Raw genomic sequence first — 25,779 nt, forward strand, 5'->3', positions numbered from 1 at the left:
GATTGCTGTCGTTGTTTAAAAGGTCATGAATTTGCCGTAACGTAAGTCATAAGTGTCACTTTCAAGGCCGGCATAGACTTTTTGCAGCCACTATAAAATGTAAATAATACGAGTACTGTCTGCTAAATTCAAGAAAATTTATGTATTTATGAAATAAATAAATTACCTAAGTTATCTGAATAGCTGATTTGTAATGACATCACTTGTTTAACTAGCTTACTAGCACGCAGTACGATGTGTATCGTCTGAGAGACAGTTACAAAATGTTTTCGTCTTTGCCAATCCCAAAAAATGTCATTGTTCATTAAGTCCAAACAATGGTGGTCAAATTCTAACAACTGATCAAGAATGCGAACTTTGATAAGCAGTTCTCGATAATCAGTTCTCAACAATTATTTGTTATTATTAAAGTTTGACATAAAATTAACAAAAATAATATAAATAAAAAGCTTTTTTACAGCAAAAGAATCTATCAACAAAACAACAAGAAATCCCACTGTATGGGAGAACATATTTGCAAATGTTATCACTGATAAAGTTTTAATCTCCAACATCTACAGGCAGCTTCTAAAACTTAATAAAAGGATGATAAATGATCCAATAAAAAAATGGGCAACAGACCTAAATAGAATCTTTTCAAAAGAAGACAGAAGGAAGGCCAAGAGACACATGAAAACATGCTCAAAGTCACTAATTATCCGAGAGATGCAAATCAAAACGACAATGCGGTACCATCTCACACCTGTCAGAATGGCTATCATCAACAAATCAACAAATGACAAGTGTTGGCGAGGATGTGGAGAAAAAGGAACCCTCGTGCACTGCTGGTGGGAATCCAGACTGGTGCAGCCACTGTGGAGAACAGTATGGAGTTTCCTCAAAAAACTGAAAATGGAACTCCCATTTGACCCAGTGATCCCACTCCTAGGAATATACCCTAAGAAACTTGGAACACCAATAAGAAAGGATATATGCACCCCTATGTTCATAGCAGCACAATTTACAATAGCTAAGATCTGGAAACAGCCTAGGTGCCCATTAGCAGATGACTGGATCAGAAAACTGTGGTACATCTACACAATGGAATACTATGCTGCCATAAAAAAGAAGGAAGTCTTATCATTTGCAGCAACCTGGATGGAATTGGAGAACATTAGGCTGACTGAAATAAGCCAGTCAATGAAAGAAAAATACCACATGATCTCACTCATTTGTGGATAATAAAGAACATTATAAACTGATGAACAAAATGATAGGTACAGAGACAGAATTGCATCAAACAGACTGTCAAATTACAGCGGGAAGATTAGGGAGAGGTGGGGGAGATGAGAGATCAACCGAAGGACTTGTATGCATACATATAAGCATAACCAATGGACACAAAACTCTGGGGGGTGAGGGCATGTATGGGAGTGGCGGGGGGGCAATGGAAAGATATGTACACATATAATACCTTAATAAAAATGAACAAAATTAAAGCTGCCTCGCACAACAGTATCAAAACTACAACTAAAAGACAAAACGACCACCATCCAGAACCGCAGGAAAGCTGGCTGAGAGGAAATTCTAGACCTAGAAGAAAAGAGGAAAGCACATTGAGACTCAGAGGAGCCACAAAAGGCTGAAGTACGCGGATGCACGCGGAGAGGATGGGCGGCTGAGAGCGCGGCTGGCTTTCTAAAGCGCGAGGGAGAGGAAGCTCCCGACTGCGCTGAACTCCAGTCCCCGGTGAGAATCTGGGAACCCAGACTCATTGGGGGGGAATCTGGACTGTCTGGCAGCAGGTGAAACTCGAGGGCAGCTTTCTCTCAGAGGTGCTTGCAGCGATTATCCAGGTGCCTCAGAGGGCAGGGCTGACGGGAAGCCAAGGCCGTCTGCTCCGCCCTGAGACTCCGCCCCATCCAAGCTGAGCACAGAGGCTTTTGCAATTTTGCAGGTCTTGTCCCACCTCTTGGTGTGTGTGCGCCTCTGGACGCGGTGAGGTCTGCAGAATCCCAGGACCCGGGGGAGGACACGACCTCCAGCGCTGCCGCAGGGAGCGGAATGCCGGGAGGGAGGAGAGAATCCTCAAAGGGAGTGAGGGCTCCACACGGTGAGGAGGGTCACTGATAGGCTTTAAGCAGGAAAACGACGAGGCCGGTGGTGTCCACACCGCCAACGGGAGCGGAGATGGTAACCAATGGTAACCAATGACGCCCGCGGATCGCAGGACTCCGAACGTCTCACGGCGACATGGGGACTCGCCACGGGAAGGACGGGCGGGCGGGAGGGAGAATGTAAACTTCCGTCTCTACCCCCAAGCCGAGCTGTGCTGGTCAGCGGACCGGGAAGCCGCCGAGCCCAGGTTTCCACCGGACTAACCCCCGACGGAACGTGACCTCCAAGGCTCTGAATCGGCTTCCGGGTCTGCGGGAATCTGCGCAGATGCGGCGCTGGGAGGTGCCAGGGGCGGGGCCTGGGTTGCAGAGCGAAAGTGGGAGCACATTGGCATCCGGGTTAAGCGGATGTAGGAACTTGGTCTGAAAGGGGCGTGTCCACCTCCGCCCCGCCCCCAGAGCGTTTGGGGATCTGCCCAGCTGATCTGGATGCGCTGGGTTCCGGTGCATTTGAATTTCCTTGGAGTAATGTGAGGCAGGGTCGCTTCCTGCCTATTTTAACTGAACTTTTAAAACAGTGTTAAGAAAAGTGTGAAAAAAAAAGAAAAGAAAAATGTGGACCCACTTATATTTGGGAGCTGAGATGTTTTCCTCTTTTAAAAAATATTTTTTATTGATTTTTTTACAGAGAGGAAGGGAGAGGGATAGAGTTAGAAACATCAATGAAAAAAACACCGATCAGCTGCCTCCTGCACACCCCCCACTGGGGATGTGCCCGCAACCAAGGTACATGCCCTTGATTGGAATTGAACCTAGGACCCTCAGTCCGCAGGTCAACGCTCTATCCACTGAGCCAAACTGGTTACGGCTGTTTTCCTTTTAATAAGCTGAAAACGGTTTAAGTAAAAAACTGTTTTTGCTGATGGTTAGAGACACTGTGAGCCTAGCGGATACTCTGGAATCTTGGCGGCAATCCATCTGGAGCAGTTGTTGAAGTAAGAATGTCCAAACTTATAAAGATTTTGAAGCATAGTAATCCCTCCTTTGGAAAACTGCTGTTTGAAACTGCCGTTTGAACTACTCTGTTACCCTTAGACATTCTCTTATTCTGTAGGTCAACTCTGTAAAATAACTTTGTTTTTTTTTCTTGAATAGAAAAGATAAACTTAATTGTCTGACTTTGCAAGCTAGCCAGCTAACTGATATGCTGATATTGATGCCAGGTGCCTATATAGATATGATACTCAAGGTTACAGGTGTCTGTATAAATATGATATATACTCAAGGTTACAGGTGTTTGTTAGGTATGATATGTACTCAAGGTTACAAATTGTCTGTAAAAACAACTTACACAAAGACCTAAAAAAGATATAAAAAGAGAATGCTTCCTCCTTTGGGCGTTCAGAATTTGACAGAGGTAATCTGCTCTGAACCTGCCCGCAGTAAAGATGACTCCTAACTAATTGGCTTATTAAGGCATCCTGTCCAGCTCGCTGATTTGGGATACAACAAATTTTTATAAAACTGTAATTGAGCCAAACAGTGTATGTTTGGAAGCGAGATCTCAACAGACTGAGAAAATTGCTTTAAAGAATGGCTGTTTGCAACTTTTATTAAACCTGTAAAGTGCTGCTGCCCTGGTCAGGTAGTTCAGTTGTTTGGAGGGTCTGGATATGCCAAGGTTCGATCCCTGGCCAGGGCACATACAAGAATCAACCAATGAATGCATAAATAAGTGGAATAACAAATCAATGTTTCTCTCTCGAATAAATTTTAAAAATAAATAAAATGCTGCCACATTCAAGAAATAGCAGTCTGCCTTAAAGAAGATTCAGTCAAGGACTAAGTTTGTTTCTTCTGGAGATCACTTTAGTAGAATTGTTGGTCTGTAGGGAGCCACAGGACAACCCTCTGTCTGGAACCATATGCTAGTGTATCTCAAACTTTGCTTTCGCTTTTGCTTACCTGTTTGTTAACTCCTTTTTCAATTTTGCGAGACAGCGACGTCGGATCCAAACACAGCACTTGGGTTTCACTAGTGCGGGAGGAATCCCACTTCCTTCCCACCTTCCGAGTCATCTCCACAGCCTTCAGTTACCACGTGCTCAGAGACACCAGTGGGCCTCGCTCCTCAGCGCCCTGCCCTCACCATTGGTTCCTCCACGGACAACAGGTTTCTGACCAAGGTCGCCAGGCCTGCTCCACTCAAATCCCTAATGTCACCAGCGCTCAAATTTCTCTAGTTTTTAAAAAAATATATTTTATTGATTTTTTTTTTTTTTACAGAGAGGAAGGGAGAGGGAGAGTTAGAAACATTGATGAGAAACATCCATCAGCTGCCTCCTGCACACCTCCCTCCCACACTGGGGATGTGCCCACAACCACGGTACATGCCCTTGATTGGAACCGAACCTGGGACCCTTGAGTCCGAAGGCTGACGCTCTATCCACTGAGCCAAACCAGTTAGGGCCAAATATCTCCAGTTTTGTTCCTAGTTTGACCCCGTCTCTGACATCTCGGGTTCCACGGGCTTCGTTGCTCGTCCACAGGATCCTCAATTCCTCAGCTCCTGCGTGGTCCCGTCTGTGGGAAATGCGCTTCCTGTAAGATGGCCCCCCCCCATGTTGCTCCGCAGCAATGCCCACAGGCGCCACCATCTTTCCATTGGGGGGGCGAGGGGAGCCTAAATAAAATAACAACCAGCTCCACCTTGGCTTTCCATCAGCTCCGGCCTCTGAAAACTTACTCAGTACAGTGTTGCTGACCAAGGGGGAGGCTATCACGTGTCCAAAAGGTGATTTCAAAATTCTCTTGGCTTCACCCTGAAAGGGAATGCCATCCATGTTGGCCGCTTGGGACTGGATCCGAGGGAGGTGGGCGTGGCCACGTGAGGTGTGCAAGGAGAGTGAGGGAGGTGGGCGTGGCCTACTGTGAGGTGTGCCAGGAGAGTGATGTGAGGTGCTCACCCCAGAGCAGGCCCACGTCTTAAAGCTTTTCAGATGTGAGATGGCTGCATTGAAGGTGATCAAATACATGTGGAATGCGCTGTCTGGAAAGTTCCAACAGATGGGTGATGACTTGCCAGAGAGCTGGGAAGAATTAGTAACAAGACAATGGCTGATGGGCATGCAGGATTGAAGGCCCTGCTCCAGGTATCATCTTTTTTTTTTTTTTTTTTTTTTAACACTACCTTTGTTTCAATATATTTTATTGATTTCAGAGAGGAAGAGAGAGAGAGAGATAGAAACATCAGTAATGAGAGAGAATAATTGATTGGGTGCCTCCTGCATGCCCCCTGTGCCCTTGACTGGAATTGAACCTTGGACCCTTCAGTCTGCAGGCCAACGCTCTATCCACTGAGCCAAACCAGCTAGGGTTGGACAGACTATTTTCTTTCTTACAGAGAATAAAACTGAAGACGGCGAAAGGAAAAAATAAAATAAAATTGGTTGTTCAGGTTTTTCAGTTATTTTTCAGTCAGTATTTGTAACATAATCTCCTAGAAAATAATACATTTCCCTTAAATATATAGATTGTTTTAATGGAAAGTGCTGTACTGTTTTACATTCTGAGCAAAAATAGAAAAGGCTTTCAGTGTCCCCACAGCCCACCTAAAAATATTTTCACTCTTTGTATAGTAGTGGGCATAACATTTCATTATTGTTTTGATTTGTATTTTCCAAATGCCTAATAATGCTGATCATATTCTCATTCCTGTCTCTGGTGAAATGTTTATTGAAATTCTTTTTCCCATGCCTTTTTTTTTACTGGGTTGGTTTCTTAATGAGTCATTAAAGTTTGCATATTATTCATCTGGAAATGTTTTCATTTTGCCCTCTTTTTTTTGTTGTTAATCTTCACCTGAGGATATTTTTCCCATTGCTTTTCAAAGAGAGTAGAAGGGAGGGAGGAAGGGAGAGAGGGAGGGAAAGGAGGAAATCGAACCCTCCACCCTTCCATGCGCAGGCTGGCTCTCTAACCACTGAGCACACCAGCCAGGGTGGGGATAAGATTTTTAAAAGAAAGCAGAAGGTGCTGTAAAGAGGATTATCATTGCTATTATTGTGAACATTTGGGCCAATATAAGGAATATTGATTTCTGTAACTTGATTCAATTAAAATACATGGCTCCATCCTACCTAATAATAGTCAAATATGCAAATTGACTGCACCTTTGATACACCCAAGCCATGCCTACCAGCCAAGCCATGCCCACCAGTCAATCAGGGTGAGTATGCAAATTACCCCAACCAAGATGGCGGTTAATTTGCATATCAAGACAGTGTAGAATGAAGCCAAGAGCTGCAGAAGGGAGCAAAGCTGCAGAGAAGCAAGCAAGCGGGGCAGAGGAGAAGGGACGAGCACAGGTGGGGCCGGGGGGGAAGGAAGGAGAGCAGGCGGGCTGTCGGAGAAGGGAGGAAAGCAGGCGGGGCGAGGTAGAGTGCAGCAGGAAGTCCTATTGCAGGAAACTTCCTGCAACAGGAATGCTAGTAATACATAAAAAGAAAATGTCCCAGCTGGTGTGGCTCAGTGGTTGAGCATTGACTTATGAACCAGGAGGTCATGGTTCCATTCCCAGTCAGGGCACATGCCCCGGTTGCAGGCTCAATCCCCTGTGTGGGGTGTGCAGGAGGCAGGTTATCAATGATTCTCTCTCATCATGGGGGTTTCTATCTCTCCCTCTCTCTTCCTCTCTGAAGTCAATAAAAATATTTTTTTAAATAATAATTATAAAAATAAAATGCCAAAAAAATAACAAATTTATCAACATTCCAGGTGGTTTTTAAAACAACTAATTACTGAAACATTTGAGATCTTGCTCTCCAGCAGTTGTCTTCAGTTTGGGTTCAAATAAATTCTTATAAAAATTCAAATAAATAAATAAATAAAACAACTGATTATTAAAGAGGCAAACACAAACATCTTGCCTTTACAATGAGATCAATATTAGATGTAACCACATAGTCCCACTTTATAAAGGGAAGCCTTATTTTATAAAAATGTACCAGTTAATGGATGTAAAAGAATGTCAGAATTAGAAATCCAAAATTTTAAAAAATTAATACATAATGATCTAAGGGGGAAAATCTCAATTAATGTTAAAATCAATCACTTAATAGATGTGGACTAGGAATTCTTTTTTTTAAATTATATTTTTATTGATTTCAGAGAGGAAGGGAGAGAGGGGGTAGAAACATCAATGATGATCAAGAATCATTGAGTGGCTGACTCCTGCACACCCCCTCCTGGGGATTGAGCCCACAATCCGGACATGTGGCTTTGACCGGAATAGAACCTGGGACCCTTCATTCTGCAGGCTGACACTCTATCCACTGACCACACCGGCTAGCATGACTAGGAATTCTTTTACAGTTAACCCTAAAAAAAAAAAAAAAAACACAAAACCATGAGGGCCCTGGCCCGGTATCTCAGTTGATTAAAGGGTCATCTGGATACACCAAGGTTTCGGGTTCAATCCACGGTCAGGGCACATACAAGCAGCAGTCCTGAAGGCATAAATAAGTGGAACAACAAGTCAATATTTCTCTCTCTCTTCCTCTGTCTCTAAAATCAATCAAATTTAAAAACAAGCAAAACCATGAGGGCCAGGGGTGTGGACCTCGGTGCAATCGCAAACCTGTATAACTTTTGTTAATTCTCACCTGAGGATATTTTTTCCATTGGATTTTTAGAATGGAAGGGAGCGGGAGAAACATAGATGTGAAAGAGACATTAGCCAGGGGATGGCTCAGTGGCTGAGCATTGACCTATGAATCAGGAGAGCACATGCCTACGTTGCAGCTTGATCCCCAGTGGAGGGGCGGGGGGGGGGGGGGGGGGGAATGCAGGAGGCAGTTGATCAATGATTCTCATCATTGATGTTTCTGCCTCTCATACATTGATTGGTTGCCTGCTGCACACAATCTGACGGGGACTGGGGATTGAGCCTGCCCTTGACCGTCATCAAACCTGGGACCTTTCAGTGCTCTGGTGCACATTCCAACCACTGTGCCAAATCAGCCAAAAATATATAAAAATATATTTTTAAATACATTTTTATTGATTTCAGAGAGGAAGGGAGAGAGAGATAGAAACATCAATGTTGGGAGAGACTCACCCATTGGCCGCCCCCTGCATGCCCCCCACTGGGGATGGAGCCCGAAACCCAGGCATGTGCCTCTGACGGGAATCGAACCTGGGACCCTTCAATCCGCAGGCCGAAACTCTATACACTGAGCCAAACCGGCCAGGGCGAACCTGAATAATTTTTGACACCACTCCCTCAAAAACAAACAAACAAACAATAACACCCACAAACTTTAAAACTACGTCCAGCCTTGGATACCATAGGGAATTACCGTAGTTGCAGGACCCCTGCGAATACCAGAATCCATGGATGCTCAAGTTCCCAAGGCCCTTATATAAAAGTGGGTGGAATAATGCATACAGTAAGCCTCTGCATCAGAGATTCCCAACCGGATCAAAATACTGTTCATAATTGGTCGGTTGACTCCCTGCAAAACCCATGAACAGGAAGGCCTACTGTATTTTTTTCTTGGGGGGGCGGGGATGGAGTGGGGGAGAGAATCCCAGTATAAGCCGTCCCTGGCAGTTCAAACCCATGTCGTTCAAGAATCAACTATAATTCCAAAGTAACAGCACACACATTGCTATCTAGCTACCCCAATGCAAGGGTCCGAAATGCAGGTGAGGAGCAAGCAGCACCTCAGGACTCCCATCTTTTCTTTTCTTTTTAAAGGTTACATGTCTTTTTTTTTTTTTAATTATATATTTTATTGATTTTTTTACAGAGAGGAAGGGAGAGGGATAGAGAGCCAGAAACATCGATGAGAGGAATAATATCGACCAGCTGCCTCCTGCACACTCCCCACCGGGGATGTGCCCGCAATCAATGCACATGCCCTAGACCGGAATTGAACCTGGGACCCCCCAGTCCACAGACCGACGCTCTATCCACTGAGCCAAACCGGTTTCGGCTCCCATCTTTTCTTTTGACACACTACCTTTCCCAGGAGTTGGTGGCGCCTAGTCCTTAGCAGGGCGCCTAAATTCTTGCTCGGAGAAATCTGAAGGGTGGGCAGGGCTCCCAGCATTTGTAGATTCTGCAGCTCTGTGATCCATTCCCTCCCTACGCCATCCCAAATATTCTGGAGGCACGGGGCCTTCAGGGGACAGGGCAAGGTGCCTTCTGCAGGCCCGCTTCCAGCCCCAGGGGCTCGCCCTTGTGAACTGCATTTCCCAGAAGTCTCTGCGACAGTGTTCCTTAGGGCCTAGGAGAGTGGCACGCTTGGGGAGGTGAGCCGCTTCCATCTCCGCGGATCCCCGGATTCTGGACTACATTTCCCAGAGGTCCCTGAGGCGCGGCTTCATTAGGAGCGCTCCGCGTTGCATTCTGGGAGGCGCGTCCCCTGCGCCACAGGGTTTTTAGGCTCCGGCTTCCCTGGATGTCATCCAGAGTTCACCTCAGCCCTCGCGCCTCCTCCCGACGCCCTGTGGGTCGGTGGGTCCCAAGCGGTAAGCTGTTAGCATCCCAGGAGGAAGCCGGCGCGGGATGCGCAAGGCGCGGGGGGGGGGGGGGGGGGGCAAGGGTTGTTGGGGCGCGAGACGCCCAGGGCGAGGAGGCCCGAAGCTCAGCCTCGGCCTGTGGCTGCGGGAGCGGCTGCGGAGAGAAGTGCGAGCGCGCCTGTGAGTGTGTGTGAGAGTGTGTGTGTGTGTGTGTGTGTGTGTGTGTGTGTGTGTGTGTGTGTGTGTCAGTGTCAGGGGCCGGGCCACGCCCCCGGGACTGATGTGCGCCGGCGCGGGCGGCGGGCCCGGTCCCCACGCCGTGACGCACCTGCGCGCGATTGCGTCGGGGGTGACTCTGCTCCGTGTCAGTTGCCTGCGCGTGGGCTCCGCGGGGGTGGCAGGGCCCGAGATGTGCCTTTGCCCCTCCACGGGGGGGTCGGGGCCGGGCACGGTGACTCTGCTGACGTGGGTGTGGGTGGGTGTGAGCTCGTTCGGCTGCGGCCGATGCGGGAGGCGTCGGGAGGATTGGGTGCGTGGCCACCACGGAGTGAGGACGGGGGGGGGGGGGGGGTGTGGCGGCGTGACCCGTGGCTGTGATGTCTCTGCCGCTCCTCTGCTGTCACCTTCCTGCCAGGAGGTTCCTGCCTAGACGCAGGGTCCCCAGTGGGAAGTCAGAGCCTGACCCTGTAATGAAAGTGACTGCAAGACCCCTGACCGGTGTGGCTCAGTGGATAGAGCGTCGGCCTGCGGACTGAAGGGTCCCAGGTTCGATTCCGGTCAAGGGCATGTACCTTGGTTGCGGGCACATCCCCAGTAGGAGGTGTGCAGGAGGCAGCTGAATCAATGTTTCTCCCTCATCAATGTTTCTAACTCTATCCCTCTCCCTTCCTCTCTGTAAAAATTCAATAAAAATATATTTTTTAAAAAAAGAAAAGAAAGTGACAGCAAGAGGCAGGAAATCCCTTCCTAGCCATGGAAAAGCATTTTCTTGTTTATCAGCAAAGCTGTCACCATTCAATTGGTAGCAGATTCTGACTTGCACAAGTAGCATTCTTTTTAAAAAAATTTTTTTATTGATTTCAGAGCGGAAGGGATGGAGAGATAGAAACATCAATGATGAGCCCTAACGGGTTTGGCTCAGTGGATGGAGCATCTGCCTTCGGACTGTAGGGTCCCGGGTTCGATTCCGGTCAAGGGCATGTACCTTGGTTGCGGGCACATCCCCAGTAGGGGGTGTGCAGGAGGCAGCTGATCGATGTTTCTCTCTCATTGTTGTTTCAAACTCTCTATCCCTCTCCCTTCCTCTCTGTAAAAAATCAATAAAATAAAATAACATCAATGATGAGAGAGAATCATTGATTGGCCACCTCCTGTTCCCTTCTACTAGGGGGTGGAACCCGCAACCCGGGCACCAGATTCCAACCTGGGATCCTTCAGTCCTGCTGGCCGATACTCTATCCACTGAGCCAAACCAGCGAGGGCGCAAGTAGCATTCTTTAAAAAATAAAAATAAAGAAGGGCGCATCGTCCTGAGATGGCAATTTCAGTGCTAAAGTGCCCTTCCCACAGGCTACCTGATTGACAGGACAGAAGGGCCTCAGGAATAAGACCCTGTTTTGCAGGGGAGAGGTCCCAGACTTGACAGGTGCGGGGAGGTGGCAGCTGCACAGTGACAAGACCCTGGTCACTGGAGCCTAGTCCCCAGGAACCTCTGAAATACTCAGATCCGAGTTCCCCCTCGTTTCTGGTTGGTTTTAGATATGACATGGGGACAGGTGTGGCCTCGGAGGGTATGTTCTGATGTAGTCTGTGCTCCAGAAAGGATCTGGCGTCTCATTCTCTCCTCCTCTCTCCCCCAGGCCAGCCCTCCTGCACGTAAAGCATCCCTGGGAGGGAGGAGAATCGTCACACGTGTTAAAATCAAGATACTGGTGAGTTTTGTTGTTGTTCAGTAAATGATCTGTTTCTAGGGCGGAGGAATATTTGCTTTCCTTGGCCAAAAATGCCCCCCCTAACAGTGCCCTATCCCAGTGATTGCTCCCCAGGAGGTGAGACAGGGCCATGCAGGTGTATTCCCCTGTGTCCTCCCCATTGAGCCACCCTCCCTGGTGAGCATTCACAATTGTTCACATCCCTGCAGCTGATGGAATGGAATGCTGGCGGGAGGTTAGTGTTTGCACCTTAGTTTCGTGTGAGGAGGATACTCGTCTTTAGACGGAACCGAACACTAGACATCTTCGGTCCTTCCACGGGCCTGCCTTTCAGAGCACAACGGGAAAGGAGAGGGTGCGATCGTTGTCATAAATGACAGAGCAGCCGGCCTCGGGAGGCTTTTGAGAGGGGGGCTTGAGCGAAGGTCTTTGCCAGAAAGGCAGGGTGTGTGTTGGTTTTTTTTGTTTGTTTTTTTCAGTAATCAGTAAATAGAAATGTGTTGCATGAGCCAGGTCTTGTTTGAGGTCTGACCGTGGTAGCTTAGTTGCATCTTGTATGAACTGTGAGAAGCAGTTGGTACTGGGTACGCGTTCTGGATGTAGAGCCTGGGTTGGTCAGCATTTTCCGTAGCGGCTCCTGTGTTAAGTATTTTATGTTTTGTGGGTTACCTGTGGCTGCATGCTGTTCTTTTTCAATGGCTTTGTTTGTTTAGAATGGTTTTAGATTCACAGAAGAATTCCAAAGAATTTTTTGTACAATTCCCAGGTACCCTGCCCCCAATTTCCCCATTATCACCAAGTTCCATTAGCATGGCACATTCATTATACTGAATGGGCCGATTTTTAAAAATATATTTTTTTTTATTGATTTTTTTTACAAAGAGGAAGGGGGAGAGATGGAGAGTTAGGAACATCGATGAGAGAGAAACATCAATCAGCTGCCTCCTGCACACCCCCTACCGGGGATGCGCCCGCAACCAAGGCACATGCCCTTGACCAGAGTCGAACCTGGGATCCTTGAGTCCATAGGCCGACGCTCTGTCCACTGAGCCAGACCAGTCAGGGCTGAATGGGCCAATTTTGATACGTTATTGTTAACTAAAGTCCATGCTTTATTCCTTCCCCTAGTTTTTACATAATCTTCTTCATCGGTTTCAGGATCCCATCCAGGAGACACCATACAGTTCGCCGTCATGTCTCCTTAGGCCCCTCTGGGCTGTGGCGGTTTCTCGGACTCCCCTGGTTCCTGACGACCTTGAAGATGTAAGGTACTGACCAGGCATCTGGCAGGACGTCCATGCCCTGGAATCTGATGGTGGTCTCGTGATTAGGTTAGCTACATGGGTTTGAGGGTAAAAGATCACAGAGGGTACAGACTGTCAACACGATTTGTGATTGTTGAGGTTGCCCTTGGTATGTTGGCCAAGGTATTGCTGGTCAGTTTTCTCCACTGGGAAGTTAGTCCTTTTCCCTCCTTTTCTTGCTTACACTCTTTGGAAGGAGGTCACATGTTCAGCTCATGGTTAAAGTGTACAGAATTATGCCCCCTCCTCCTTTGTTTTATGATCATTTCTTTTTGTTTTCACAACCCTTTAAAAATGTAAAACCACCCTAGCCGGTTTGGCTCAGTGGATAGAGTGTTGGCCTGCAGACTGAAGGGTCCCGGGTTCGATTCCGGTGAAGGGCACATGCCCGGATTGTAGGCTCCATCCACTGTGTGCGACGTGCAGGTGGTAGCCAATCAATGATTCTCTCTCATCAACGATGTTTCTATCTCTCTCTTCCTCTCCCTTCCTCTCTGAAATCAATAAAAAATCTTTATAAATAAATAAATAAATAATTAAATAAATAAAATAATAACAAAATAAAAATGTAAAACCCATTCTTTGCCCTTTCGCCCTACAAAAACAGGCTGACCTAGAGTATTGAGGTTTCAATCCTGTCTCTGCCTCTTAGCACTTGGGGCTCTATAAAGACAAGGTTGTGATGAGGATGAGATAATATAGGTAAAGCCCCTTGGAATAGCCCCCAGAGCGTAAGTGTTCAGTACATTCTGTTTTCTCTGTGTGGTAAGTCTGGATGCTCTATAGATCAGAAGCAACACACATACGAAGGTCATTGTGATGGATACTTACAAGTTCTCAAAATGAACCAGAGCACCTGGCTGGTGTTGCTCAGTGATTGGTTGAGCGTTGACCTATGAACCAGTTCGATTCCTAGTCAGTGTACTAGTACATGCCCAGGTTTTGGGCTCGATCACCAATGTGGGCACGCAGGAGACAGCCAAACAATGATTCTCTCTCATCACTGATATTTCTGTCTCTTTCTCCCTCTTCCTTCCTCTTAAAATCAATTAAAAAAAATTTTTTTTAATGAACCAGAGCCTAAACAGGAATCCTTAGCCTGAGGTCCTTTCTTTAATTGCATTTTCCATTTTTCAAGGGAAATTATATATAGACTTATTGCATATGGCTTTCTTCCTCAGAAAAAAATCTATAACTTCATGGCATTCACAAGTGTGAACATGCCCCCCAAAATCAGACCCTTGGTCTGGAACCAAAGGCTGTGTTCAGACCACAGCCAGTATTCAGAATGATGGACATGGTTAACGTAAATCACACCCAAAAAAGGAGACATATGTACTACTATCTATAATACTTTAAACTATAAAATAAAATTAAAAAAGAAATAAAGTTAATCACACCCCATTTATGTTATGTAGTATTATGCAGCTACGAAGAGTGATGTTTAGAAATAGTCATAAGAAGGAAAAATGCATGTGATGTAATATTAAGCAGTACTCACAGTTATAAACAATATTATGCATGAACATTTTTACTTAGTTGAAATTTTATTTACTAAAACCATTTTTAAGTATCCTATTCGATATGACATTTTAATTGCTGATTCAATGAAGGAGGAAGGGAGAGGGGCCACAATGTATTGAGGACCTTCCCTGTACCAAACACTCTTCTATCTGCTTTGCACACTTTCCCTAATCAGGCCCCGGAGCAGCTTAGCTGTTGTTGCTCTGAGTCTGATGGTATTAGAGACACGGGGGAAGGATGTGCCAGGTCAGGGAGGTCATATTGGTTTGTCACCCTTTTTTTCAATACTGGGCTTTGTGTCAGTTTTCTGTTGCTGCTGAAACGTATTGCCACAGATTTAGTGGCTTAAAACAGCACAGATTCGCTATGGTGCAGTCCTACAGGTTAGAAGTCCAAAATGCCCTGGGCTAAAACAAGCATGCCGAACTCAAAGGCTAACACGGGCCGAATAAACAAGGTTTAAGTTTATGTGGGCCGCAAAAAAACAGAAGCTTCAATTTTCATAGAAACGTGGGTTTATTTCAGTAGAGACATGCTGAATACAAAGGGCTGAAATAAATGAGTCATCGTTAACATAAAATATTAGAACATTTTAATAAAAATTAATATTTTTTCTTGAACATGAACTTACCAGACACTGAATAACTGCACAAATTAATAAGCGTAATGCAAATAAACCTATTTTTCTTTTTTCTTAAACCTATTTTTCTTCTTCTCCGAAAGCGAAATATTTCCTGTTGCGCACACCAAACATATCAGTCCAAGAATAATGATGTGGCAATAGGTTGCTAGAATATTCCCTGCTAATATTAGTGGAGAGAAATGGTGTGCCTTCGAGTAAGGCAGATAGGGAGACGAATGCCACAGGATTATAGTCATAGTTATCAGTCATTAGTGAATGATGTAGTTCGTTATTAATAATTATGTATAACAGGATATTGTAAAAATTAAGTTACGAAGTCTTTATCAAAACGTTTCTTACATACCGTTATATTGGCTGGGCTGCAAAAATATTGGTTGTGGGCCTGCGGCCCGCGGGTTTGACATGCTCGGGCTAAACCCAAGGTGTTGGTAAGGCTGCGTTCCTTTTCAGAGGCTCTAGGGGGCACTCTTTCCCTGCCTTTCCCAGCTCCAGAGGCTGCCTGCGTCCCTGGAATTACAGTCCATTCCTCCATCTTCAAAGGCAGCAGAGACAAGTCCTCTCCTGTCACATCACGCGGTCCCTGCTTTTATCCTCACATCATTTTCTCTCCTTCTGACACCTCTCATCTCCTTTTTCGATTACATTGGACCCACCTGGATAATTCTGGATGATCTCCCTATTTTAAGGTCAGCTGATTGACTTTAAGTCCAGCTGCAACCTAACTCCCCTTTGCCATTTAATATAACATATGCCCAGTTTCCAGAATTGGGACGTGTGCGTCTTGGGAGACAGCTGTTCAGTCTACCACAGGCCTATTCATCCAGCTTTCTCTTACTGACTGCAATATACGCACTCCAACTGTGGGGTTTTTCTTTGTTATCTTTTCTTTAACTTTGGGACTTAAGTGATATTTCTTATAATGGGATTAACGCAGGCCTGCTGCCAAAAATGTCAATTTCCTAAGGAGCTCATAAAGGAGAAACTTGAGAGTGTGCTCTCCCTCTCAGGCGCGCCAGCACCCTCCTCTCCCCTCCCCTCCTTCCTCCTCCCTCTCCCCCCTCCCCCTCCTCCCAGGCCTGTTACCATTACCTTCCTCACTTCCAAGCTCCTAGGGTCCTTGCTTTAAAAAAAAAAAAAAGAAGAAGAAGAAACTTGAGCCTGGCAGTATGGCACAGTGGTTGACCCATGAAACCTATGAACCAGGAGGTCATGGGTCCACTTAACACTGATAGCTAAGTTGGTTTTTCTTTCTTTTTCGATTTAACCTATTAGAATTAATAATTATTTAAAGTGTGTATACATTTTTGGGGAATATATATATACAGATATATATACTAGAGGCCTGGTGCACAAAATTCTTGCACAGGTAGAGTCCCTAGTCCTGGCCAGCGATCAGGGCCAGTCTGGGCCTTCTGACTCCCAGCCGGGGCCTTCCTTTATCCCATGCTTCCCCCTGGTGGTCAGCGCGTGTCATAGTGATTGATCGAACTCCCCATCTCCTGGTCGAACTCCTGAGGGGACACTTTGCATATTAGTCTTTTTATATATATATATATATTATATATATTTCTTCTTCCTTGGGATACATGCCAAAAAGTAGAATTTTGAGCCAAAATCATACTTCTGTTAAGTGCCTGCGATGAGCCTGACCCTGAGGTATTAGTGCTTGGAATGACTGAAAGGACATGGTTGCCTGTAATTGCTTACCACCCAGCAAGGAAGGGGGACTCTGACTGGAAGAAGCACACGGCAGCCTTCGGTCGAGGCCTCCGGCGAATTGCAAGTGACGTGTCCTGACAGGTGCTAGGAGCAGGGCATCCCTCTCACTGTGGGCACTGACGTCAGGTCTCCTAAGTTAATTAACTGTCTGACCAAACATAGCAGGCCATTGTTCAGTGGATCATTTCGTATGGCCCCGGAATGATGTCATTGCTATCCAGATGGCTCCTGGCAGAAAAAGGTTCCCCACCCCTGCTCTGGATGGACTCGGGATCCAACCCATTGTCCTACCCGCGGCCAAGAGGCATTTCAGCGAAAGGGTCCAGGCATCAGCCGAGGGAAAGGCCCACAGGACTCAGTCCTCCCTCCATCACATTCCAACCACATGCAGTGTTGTCTGTGGGGAAGCCTGGGAGCCGGGTTTTATCGGTGTCAGTCACGTGGGCACCCTCTGCGTAGCACATACAACATTCCAGGAGCGTGAGCCACTGTCCTCAGTGAGGGAGTGGAGGGAACCCTGTGAGTCCAGCCAAGGACCAGCCTTGCAGCAGGCTGACGGATGGCAGCTTCAGGCCCGCTGTGCAAGGGGCCTGTGCTTTCAGGATGCTCTCTTCCATCCTCCCTTTCTACTCTGCTCTCTCTCTGTTGATGTCTTACGGCCTGTGTGTCAGCATCTGTGTGTTTGTCTCCATATATGTGCGCATATTTATTCATATATTACATATGTGAATATATACACACACTGTATGATGTGTATATATTCATATATGGAACTTAAAATATATATCTATTTTATTGATTTCAGAGAGGAAGGGAGAGAGAGATGGAAACATCAGTGATGAGAAAGAATCATTAAATTGGCTGCCTCCTGCACACTCCACACTGGGGATTGAGCTCGCAACCCAGGCATGTGCCCTGACCGGGAATTGAACTGTGACCTTCTAAGGCATAGGTCGAAGCTCAACCACTGAGCCACCATGGCCGGGCTTATATATAGAAGTTGACAAAGTATTGTACCATCTTGTTTTGGTAACCTTATTTTTCTACTGACGATATATCTGAAATATTTTTCATATTCTAAGTATTTCTTTCAGCTTAGTAGTAAATAACCACTGACCTCGATGTTCGGCATCCGTAGTCTGCATGCGTTTATTCGGTCAGCTTTTCCTGTCCGCCTGCCAGGTCCTGACTCATGTCACCCTCTCTGGAGGCCAGAAGAGATTCAAGTTTGGATGATGCAGCCTCACCTGACCCTGGACAGTGTGACGGGAGGGAGCAGGATGGACTCCGAGTGAGGCTAGGCACCCTCCACACACCCACTCAGGTCCTGATCACAGTGCCCCTCCCCAGAGTTAGCCACATTGGGGGTTTGAGGACCACCCTGTTTTGAAGCCACGGCAGGTTTGGGAGTTTCCTGAAACCAGCCTCAAGTTCAATAACTCAGGACTAGAAGGACCCCCAGAACTCACTGGGAGCTCTTCTCTCAGGGAAAGGGCACAGATTAGCGTCAGCCGCGGAAGCAGGTGTGTAAGTCCAGGTGCAGGGGGTGTTCACAACCTGAGCTCCGGTGTCCTCGCCCCGAGGGCACTGCCCACCAGGGACTCACCTGGTTCACCAGGGCTTCATCACATCGGCACCACTAATTGACTTGATTATAGAGAAATATAGACCTGATTGATTAAGTCAACTGATACCCCATGACCCAAACCCCCATCCAAATCACTTGGTCCTTCTAGGATGAGGAGCTCCTACCCTAAGACTGTTGGATAAGGCCAGCCCCACCCTAAGACCTTTGGGCATGGCCAGCCCCACCCTAAGACTATTGGGTATGGTGAGGCCCACCCTAAAAATGTTGGGTAAGGCCTAAGATGCAGCATGGCCAGCTAATACCCAAAACAAAGACCTTCCTATCAAGTATGATGCAGATTACCTCTCAGAAACTGAGGACAAAGGCCAGGCCTCTCTTTGGTCAAGACCAAATCCTTTTTTTTTTTTTTTTTAAATATATATTTTATTGATTTTTTACAGAGAGGAAGAGAGAGGGATAGAGAGCTAGAAGCATCGATGAGAGAGAAGCATCTATCAGCTGCCTCCTGCACACCCCCCTACTGGGGATGTGCCCGCAACCAAGGTACATGCTCTTGACCAGAATCGAACCCGGGACCCTTGAGTCCGCAGGCCGATGCTCTATCCACTGAGCCAAACCGGTTTCGGCTAAGACCAAATCCTTAATACTTACCCCTAACAGGGAGCTGGCTGAAGATCCTCCTGCTAAAATGTCTGGGTTTGACTTCAAAGCAAAAAAAATAACTATAAATCCCTCTTTCCCGTCCTGTGCTGCTGGGTTTCCTGGAGTTTGAGGGAGAGCCTGTTTTCCCTCTCAGCTTTTCCCGACCTGTGGTGTCTGTGTGCGGGTGTTGGGGGAGGAGCTGGGGTCCTTGCGAAGCCAAGATGGAGGAGCAGGAAGGTTGTGTGCAGTCACCCTGGGGACCCAGGTGCACTGACTCCATGCCTCTCTCCTGGCCCAGCTCTGCCCTCTCCAGAGTCGGTCTGCGGTGAAGGAAGCCCTGAGACAGCTCATCAGTTCCTGATTCTAACACTATGGCCCACGTGAGTGTGTATTTCTCTCCCTCCTTGCAGGGTGCTATTTGGATCCATGGTGGTTGTTATGAATTATCCCCAAGCCTCCTGCCCAGGGAGCCCCGTCCAGTGACCTGCTTCCAGTCCTCCCCATTCCCGTGAACAGTGATGCCGCATAGCCCCTCGCCCACCTGGGGGCCACGTTCACAGAGCATGGCGCTGATGATTCAGTGCCCCCCTGAGCTTGGTGTTTTGTCAGCGGGAATGCTGGGGGAATGGAGGAAGAAAGTCCCTGGAGAGAGAGATTTGCGCCGGGTCCATGGCTTGATTCGTTGGAGATGTTGGACCCATTTGTGCACGGGAGAACACAGAAATCCCGTTTCCAGGCAGAAAAGAGGGTGCATATTGGTTGGCCTCGGGGTTAGTGTGTGGGGACAGCCCAAGCGCTGAGGCTGTGAGCATGGGACAGGGCGGGGCTGAGCTAGGGGACCCGAGAGGCCACTTTTCTTGTTGAACAGACCTCTGTGTGTGCCTGCGTCGTTGGCCACCAGCATCCTTTCAATCAGGAACAAGGGATTGGGGGGGTGGTCACAGGTCAGAGCATCCAGTACAGAGGAATAGTGATCACATGCTCTCAGAACTGCAGGAAACCGAAGTCTCTTTGTGCAATCACTGTCATTCCATCTAACTGTCCGTGTGGTGGAATTTTGAAAATGTTTTCTGTCATTACAAAGGAAGACGGCTTAAAAGATAGCCTGGCAAATGATGAACTTGAGGCTTGAAAACATTCAAACAGGCCAACCCTGTTCTCGAAGATAAGAGATCTCATGTTACATTTCCGAAACAAAGCCGGAGGGATCCTGTGAGGCAGGCACGTGGCAGGCTGTGCGCGTGGGAATGGGAGGAAGCCGGACGCTCTGTCCCTGCTCCGCAGGCTGCGGTGCAGAGGAATTGCACAGGTGCAGCCGGCTTTTCTCTGCAGGCACACGGAGGGATTCTGCCTGTCACAGCCACGCCCTCACTGTCCCCTCCCATCTCTCAGGCTTTCCAGACCCACTGTGTCCACTCTACCCAGAGCATAGGCCTGCCTCTCCTCTCCTTCGTCTTGAAACTGCCCTTCCATTTCCTCAGGGACACGTGGGTGTGTGTTCTCAGGGTCCCGTGACGTTCTCAGACGTGGCCATCGACTTCTCCCAGGAGGAGTGGGCCTGCCTGGACTCCACGCAGAGGGACCTGTACTGGGACGTGATGCTGGAGAACTACAGCAACTTGGTCTCACTGGGTAAGTTGCCTGAGTCACAACTCACACTCGGCTCCCTGGAGTGTCAGCCCCTTCCCTTGTGAATTTTAGGGCTGCCTTTCAAGAGACGGAGGTTAGCCCAGCGGGTGTGACTCAGTGGTTGAGTGTCGACCCATGAACCAGGAGGTCACAGTTCGATTCCCAGTCAGGGCACATGCCCGGGTTGCGGTCTCGATCTCCAATATGCAGAGGCAACGGGGCAGTGATTCTCTCTCATCATTGATCTTTCTCTCTTTCTCTTCCTCTCCCTTCTTCTCTGAAATCAGTAAAAAAAAAAATTTTTTTTTAAAGAAATGATTTGAATCTTCTTCTTGTTCCCAGGGAGTGCTTTGAGCTTCGTCGGGTTGGCAGTGACCATTACACACCTTCCTCTTGTCATCCATCAGTGATCTTCCCACCTTCGACTGGCCCTTCCTGTAGTTCCCACTCTCTTCATGAGCAAAGGATGAATTAGAATTCTGGAATATTTATTTCCAACCATCTTCAAGAAAATCAAGCTTCATACTGTGTTATTATGTTTATACCCAAATGGCCCGTGGTTCTTTAGGGTGACTTGATTTCTCTATAGAGGTGGATTGACAAACAGAATTCACATAAAACCAAACAGTATATTCCATTTCTGACACATTGTGCCTGAAATGAGGTTGAAAGTTACAAATCTGTGACCTTTGAGTTAAACATTAGATGATAATATCTTGTTATTATCTCAGGAAATTGCTTACTTTTCTGTTAGAAAAATAACAACCATAATATTTATGGCTAATTTTTTAAAAAATATATTTTTATTGATTTCAGAGGAGAAGGGAGGGGGGAGTGAGATAGAAACATCAAGATGAGAGAGAATCATTGATCGGCTGCCTGCTGCGCCTTCCCCCGCCTCCCCCACTGGGGATCAAGCCCACAATCTGGGCATGTGCCCTTGACAGGACCCTTCAGTCCACAGGCCGACACTCTATCCACTGAGCCAAACCAGCTAGGGCCTTATGGCTAATACTGTGCTCACTGTATAGAGGTATTGAACTAGGCACTGTGTGTATGTGTGTGTATAAATACCTTTCATTTCATTCCCACAAGTTTAGGAGATAGACAAACTATCTATCTTGAGTATGCTGGGGCCCAGAGGACATGGTCAGACAGAGGAGGCAGGTGCAAGAACTGAACAGAAGAATTCTGGCCCAAATCCATGCTACTTGCCACCACGGAGAAGGCCTTCAGAAGTTTAAATGAGATCTGTCCCTACCTGTCAGTCCACCTGTTGGTTCTCTAACCCTTCCTCTCTTTGAAGCCTCTGTGACTTGGACAGTTAGTATGTCATCACCACATGTACACAGTGTGCTCCTTTCCGTCTTTATTCCCCAGAAAGAGAGAAAGATCAATGATGAGAGAGAAGGTGGTTATAAACTTGATTTTCCTGGGTTGCCCAGGTATGTCGTCACCACATGTACACGGTGTGCTCCTTTCCGTCTTTATTCCCCAGATTTCCCCTCTAGTGTCTGGTGCTTACTCATGTCTGCTGATAGGAGATAGTATCTGAGTCTTCAGTTTTCTTCATTAACATTGTGGTGCCAGACACACACATGTTAACAAGGGTGTAGTTGGTTCACATTTATTCTACGAGAGACCTTTTTTTTAAATACATGCATACACTGAGTGGCCAGATTATTATGATCTCTGAACGCAAAATAATCTGGCCACTCAGTGTGTGTGTGTGTGTGTGTGTGTGTGTGTGTATTAGAGGCCTGGTGCATGAATTCATGCATGGGTGGGGTCCGGCCAGCCTGGCCAGGGGGAGGGGACATGGGCAGTTGGCCGGCCTGCCTGCTGGTTGAACTCCTGGTGGAGGGGACGATTTGCATATTAGCTTTTTATTATATAGAGTATACACTGAGTGGCCAGATTATTATGCATTCAGAGATCATGTGAAATCGTGCGCAGTAGCCCGCCGCACTTGCAGCCCTGCCCACCCGCCCACTGCTGTTCACCATGCTCACTACCCTGCCCGCCTGCCACCTGCCTTGCTGTAATCGGAGCCTGTGGGCTGCAGGGGAGGGACTGAGAGGTGCTCAATGCACCTCATGGTGGCCAGTCGTTTGGTCGTCCTGGTTGTCACAGACACTGGCTTTTTATATATATACTAATGGCTTGGTGCATGAAATTTGTGCACTGGGGGGGAGGCGGGGTGTCCCTCAGCCTGGCCTGCACCCTGTCCAATCTGGAACCCCCGGGGGGATGTCCGACTGCCGGTTTAGGCCTGATCCCTCTTGCAGTCTGGGACCGCTGGCTCCTAACCATTTACCTGCCTGCCTGCCTGATTGCCCCTAACCACTCTGCCTGCCTGCCTGATTGCCCCTAACCACTCTGCCTGCCGGCCTGTTCGCCCCCAACTGCCCCCCACCGCCAGCCTGCTCGCCCCCAACCTCTCCCCACCGCCGACCTGCTCGCCCCCAACTGCCCCCCCACTGCTGGCCTGCACACCCCCACTGCCCCCGCCTGCCAGTCTGCTCGCCCCCAACTCCCCTCCCCTCCTGGCCTGATCGCTCTAAATCACCTCTGCCTAGGCCACACCACCATGGCTTTGTCCGGAAGGATGTCTGGAAGGTCTCCCGATCTAATTAGCATATTACCCTTTTATTATTATAGATTATTATAGATATGTTTGGGTTTTTTTTTATTATTATTTCAGAGAGGAAGGGAGAGAAGAGAAGGAGAGAAACATCCATGATGAGAGAATCACTGATTGGCTGCCTCCTGCGTGCCCCACCCTGGGGATCCAGCCCACAACCTGGGCATGTGCCCTGACCAAGAATACATGCATTGAGCTGTGACCTGGTTCCTAGGACGACGTTCAACCACTGAGCCACACTGGCTGAGCAGAAGTTTTATTTCTACTAGAGAAGTTTTGGTTTGTAGTTTGCTTTGTTTGTTTGTTTTGTTTTTCTTAAAAGGAAACAAAATGTGGTTATTTTTTTCCTCTAGATTTGGAGTCACCACATGAGACCAAGAATTTACCTACAGAAAAGGGCATCTGTGAGATGCGTTTCTCCAAGTGGAACTCAGTCGGGAAAAGCAAGTCCCTTGGCCTTGACTGGGTGTGTGAAGGTGAGTTAGCAGGAGCGGGGGGCCCTCCCGGGGGGTATCTCAACCGAAGGAAAACCAGCCGTGTGGAAGCCCCTGCCAGGGAAGAGTCCTCTGTCAGGCCACCCCAGAGACCTCCTCGCAGGGAGAATGCCTATGAGTGCAAGGAATGCGGGAAGGCCTTCAGCCGTGGCTACCAGCTGACTCAGCATCAGAAAATCCACACGGGCGAGAAGCCCTACCAGTGTAAAGAGTGTAAGAAGGCCTTTCGCTGGGGTAACCAGCTTACTCAGCATCGGAAAATTCACACCGGTGAGAAACCTTATGAGTGTAAGGACTGTGGGAAGGCCTTTCGCTGGGGTTCGAGCCTCGTCATTCACAAGAGGATTCACACGGGCGAGAAGCCCTACGAGTGTAAAGACTGCGGGAAGGCCTTTCGCCGTGGGGACGAACTCACACAGCACCAGAGGTTCCACACCGGCGAGAAAGACTATGAATGCGAGGACTGTGGCAAGACCTTCAGCCGGGTGTACAAGCTCATCCAGCACAAGCGAATTCACAGCGGCGAGAAGCCCTACGAGTGTAAAGACTGCGGGAAGGCCTTCATCTGTGGCTCGAGCCTGGCTCAGCACAAAAGGATTCACACCGGCGAGAAGCCCTACGAATGTCAAGAATGCGGGAAGGCCTTTACCCGTGTCAATTACCTCACTCAGCATCAGAAAATTCACACCGGAGAGAAACCTCATGAATGCAAGGAGTGTGGGAAGGCCTTCCGCTGGGGTTCAAGCCTCGTGAAACACCAGAGAATCCATACGGGGGAGAAGCCGTACAAGTGCACGGAATGTGGGAAGGCCTTCAACTGTGGCTATCACCTGACCCAGCACGAGAGAATCCACACTGGCGAGACGCCTTACAAATGTAAGGAGTGTGGGAAGGCCTTTATTTATGGGTCCAGCCTGGTGAAACACGAGCGGATTCATACCGGAGAGAAGCCCTACGAGTGTAAGGAGTGTGGGAAGGCCTTTAGCCACGGCCATCAACTCACACAGCATCAGAAAGTGCACGGCAGTGTGAAGCCCCACGAGTGCCAGGACTGTGGAAAGGCGTGTGGCCACCCACACCATTACAGAGGACATCAGGGGCTCCTCGCCGCTGGCAAACCTTTCGAAGACAAAGAATGTTCAGAGGCCTCTAAACAGCACGCGTTTCTGCCACAACATGAGGCAAATTTGTGACGCAATTTAACATAAGGGAGTCTTCACCGGCCACTCTTCTCCTCCCAGAATCTCAGGATAGTCATTCAAGAGGCAGGTTTGGAGACGAGAAGTCACTTTTCCTCCGTGATTACAACATACTCAGTGTAGACAGTTTGTTTACTGGATGGGTTAGTTTAATGGACGCATAGAGGGTTCCCAGTACCTTTTGATTTTATTTTAGATTCATTCTGGGGAATAACTGCTAATGTAACATACATGCAACAGCCTTTCCTCAAGGTACATACCCTGCCGGCTGTCATCCTCAGCTACCCCTTGACTCCCCGTGCCTCAGGGGAAATGACCTTTAACCCCTGTGCATATTTGTGAAATCGGGACAGCCACCTGATACTGCCAGTGGGCCATTAGATGAGTCTGGTACGTGGAACTCCCTGCAAGTGTATCTGGAATATTGTGCAAACTCAATAAACATTAGCTGCATTTCTGTCGTCATTGCTGTTGGTATTGCTGTTAGTGAATTATTGCAAGAAGACCCCCTGTGGGGGTAATGAGTTTAGAAAAGACTATCAGACTTCTACAAGAAAATACAGTTTTCACAGTCCTGGGCCCATGCTGTTTCTTAGGACATAAAAGGTGCTAAACATAAAATAAGGTTCATAAGTTACACTTCCTCACCTGACCTGCATGGCTCAGTGCTTGAGCATCAACCTATGGACCAAGAGGTCACAGTTCAGTTCCCGGTCAGGGCACATGCCTGGGTTGTGGACTCGATCCCCAGTGTGGGGCGTGCAGGACGCAGCTAATCAATGAGTCTCTCATCATTGATGTTTTTCTCCCTCCCTTCCTTTCTGAAATCAAAAAGATAT

General features: G+C 47.7%; 1 protein-coding gene and 1 non-coding gene across 8 annotated transcripts; both read left to right on the forward strand.

Moving 5' to 3' along the window:
- Positions 1-5,112: 5,112 nt before the first annotated feature.
- Positions 5,113-25,397, forward strand: ZNF331 (zinc finger protein 331). Of its 7 annotated transcripts, none has more exons than XM_054710559.1 (5): positions 11,483-11,554; positions 12,713-12,885; positions 19,273-19,354; positions 20,456-20,606; positions 23,601-25,397. In XM_054710559.1, the coding sequence occupies exons 3-5, from the start codon at positions 19,346-19,348 to the stop codon at positions 24,932-24,934; spliced, it is 1,494 nt and encodes a 497-aa protein (XP_054566534.1). In that variant the 5' UTR covers positions 11,483-11,554; positions 12,713-12,885; positions 19,273-19,345; the 3' UTR covers positions 24,935-25,397. The 7 variants fall into 7 exon arrangements, 6 of the variants coding, with proteins under 6 accessions (XP_054566533.1, XP_054566532.1, XP_054566534.1 ...); XM_054710562.1 differs by having other exon boundaries at positions 20,480-20,606; XM_054710560.1 differs by having other exon boundaries at positions 12,713-12,822.
- LOC129147833 (small nucleolar RNA SNORA24) lies at positions 10,525-10,676 on the forward strand. Its single transcript, XR_008555050.1, has one exon. It is a non-coding gene; the product is annotated as a small nucleolar RNA SNORA24 (small nucleolar RNA).
- Positions 25,398-25,779: the final 382 nt, after the last annotated feature.

This window comes from Eptesicus fuscus, chromosome 21 (assembly GCF_027574615.1).
Source record: "Eptesicus fuscus isolate TK198812 chromosome 21, DD_ASM_mEF_20220401, whole genome shotgun sequence".
In the NCBI taxonomy this organism is placed as follows: domain Eukaryota; kingdom Metazoa; phylum Chordata; class Mammalia; order Chiroptera; family Vespertilionidae; genus Eptesicus; species Eptesicus fuscus.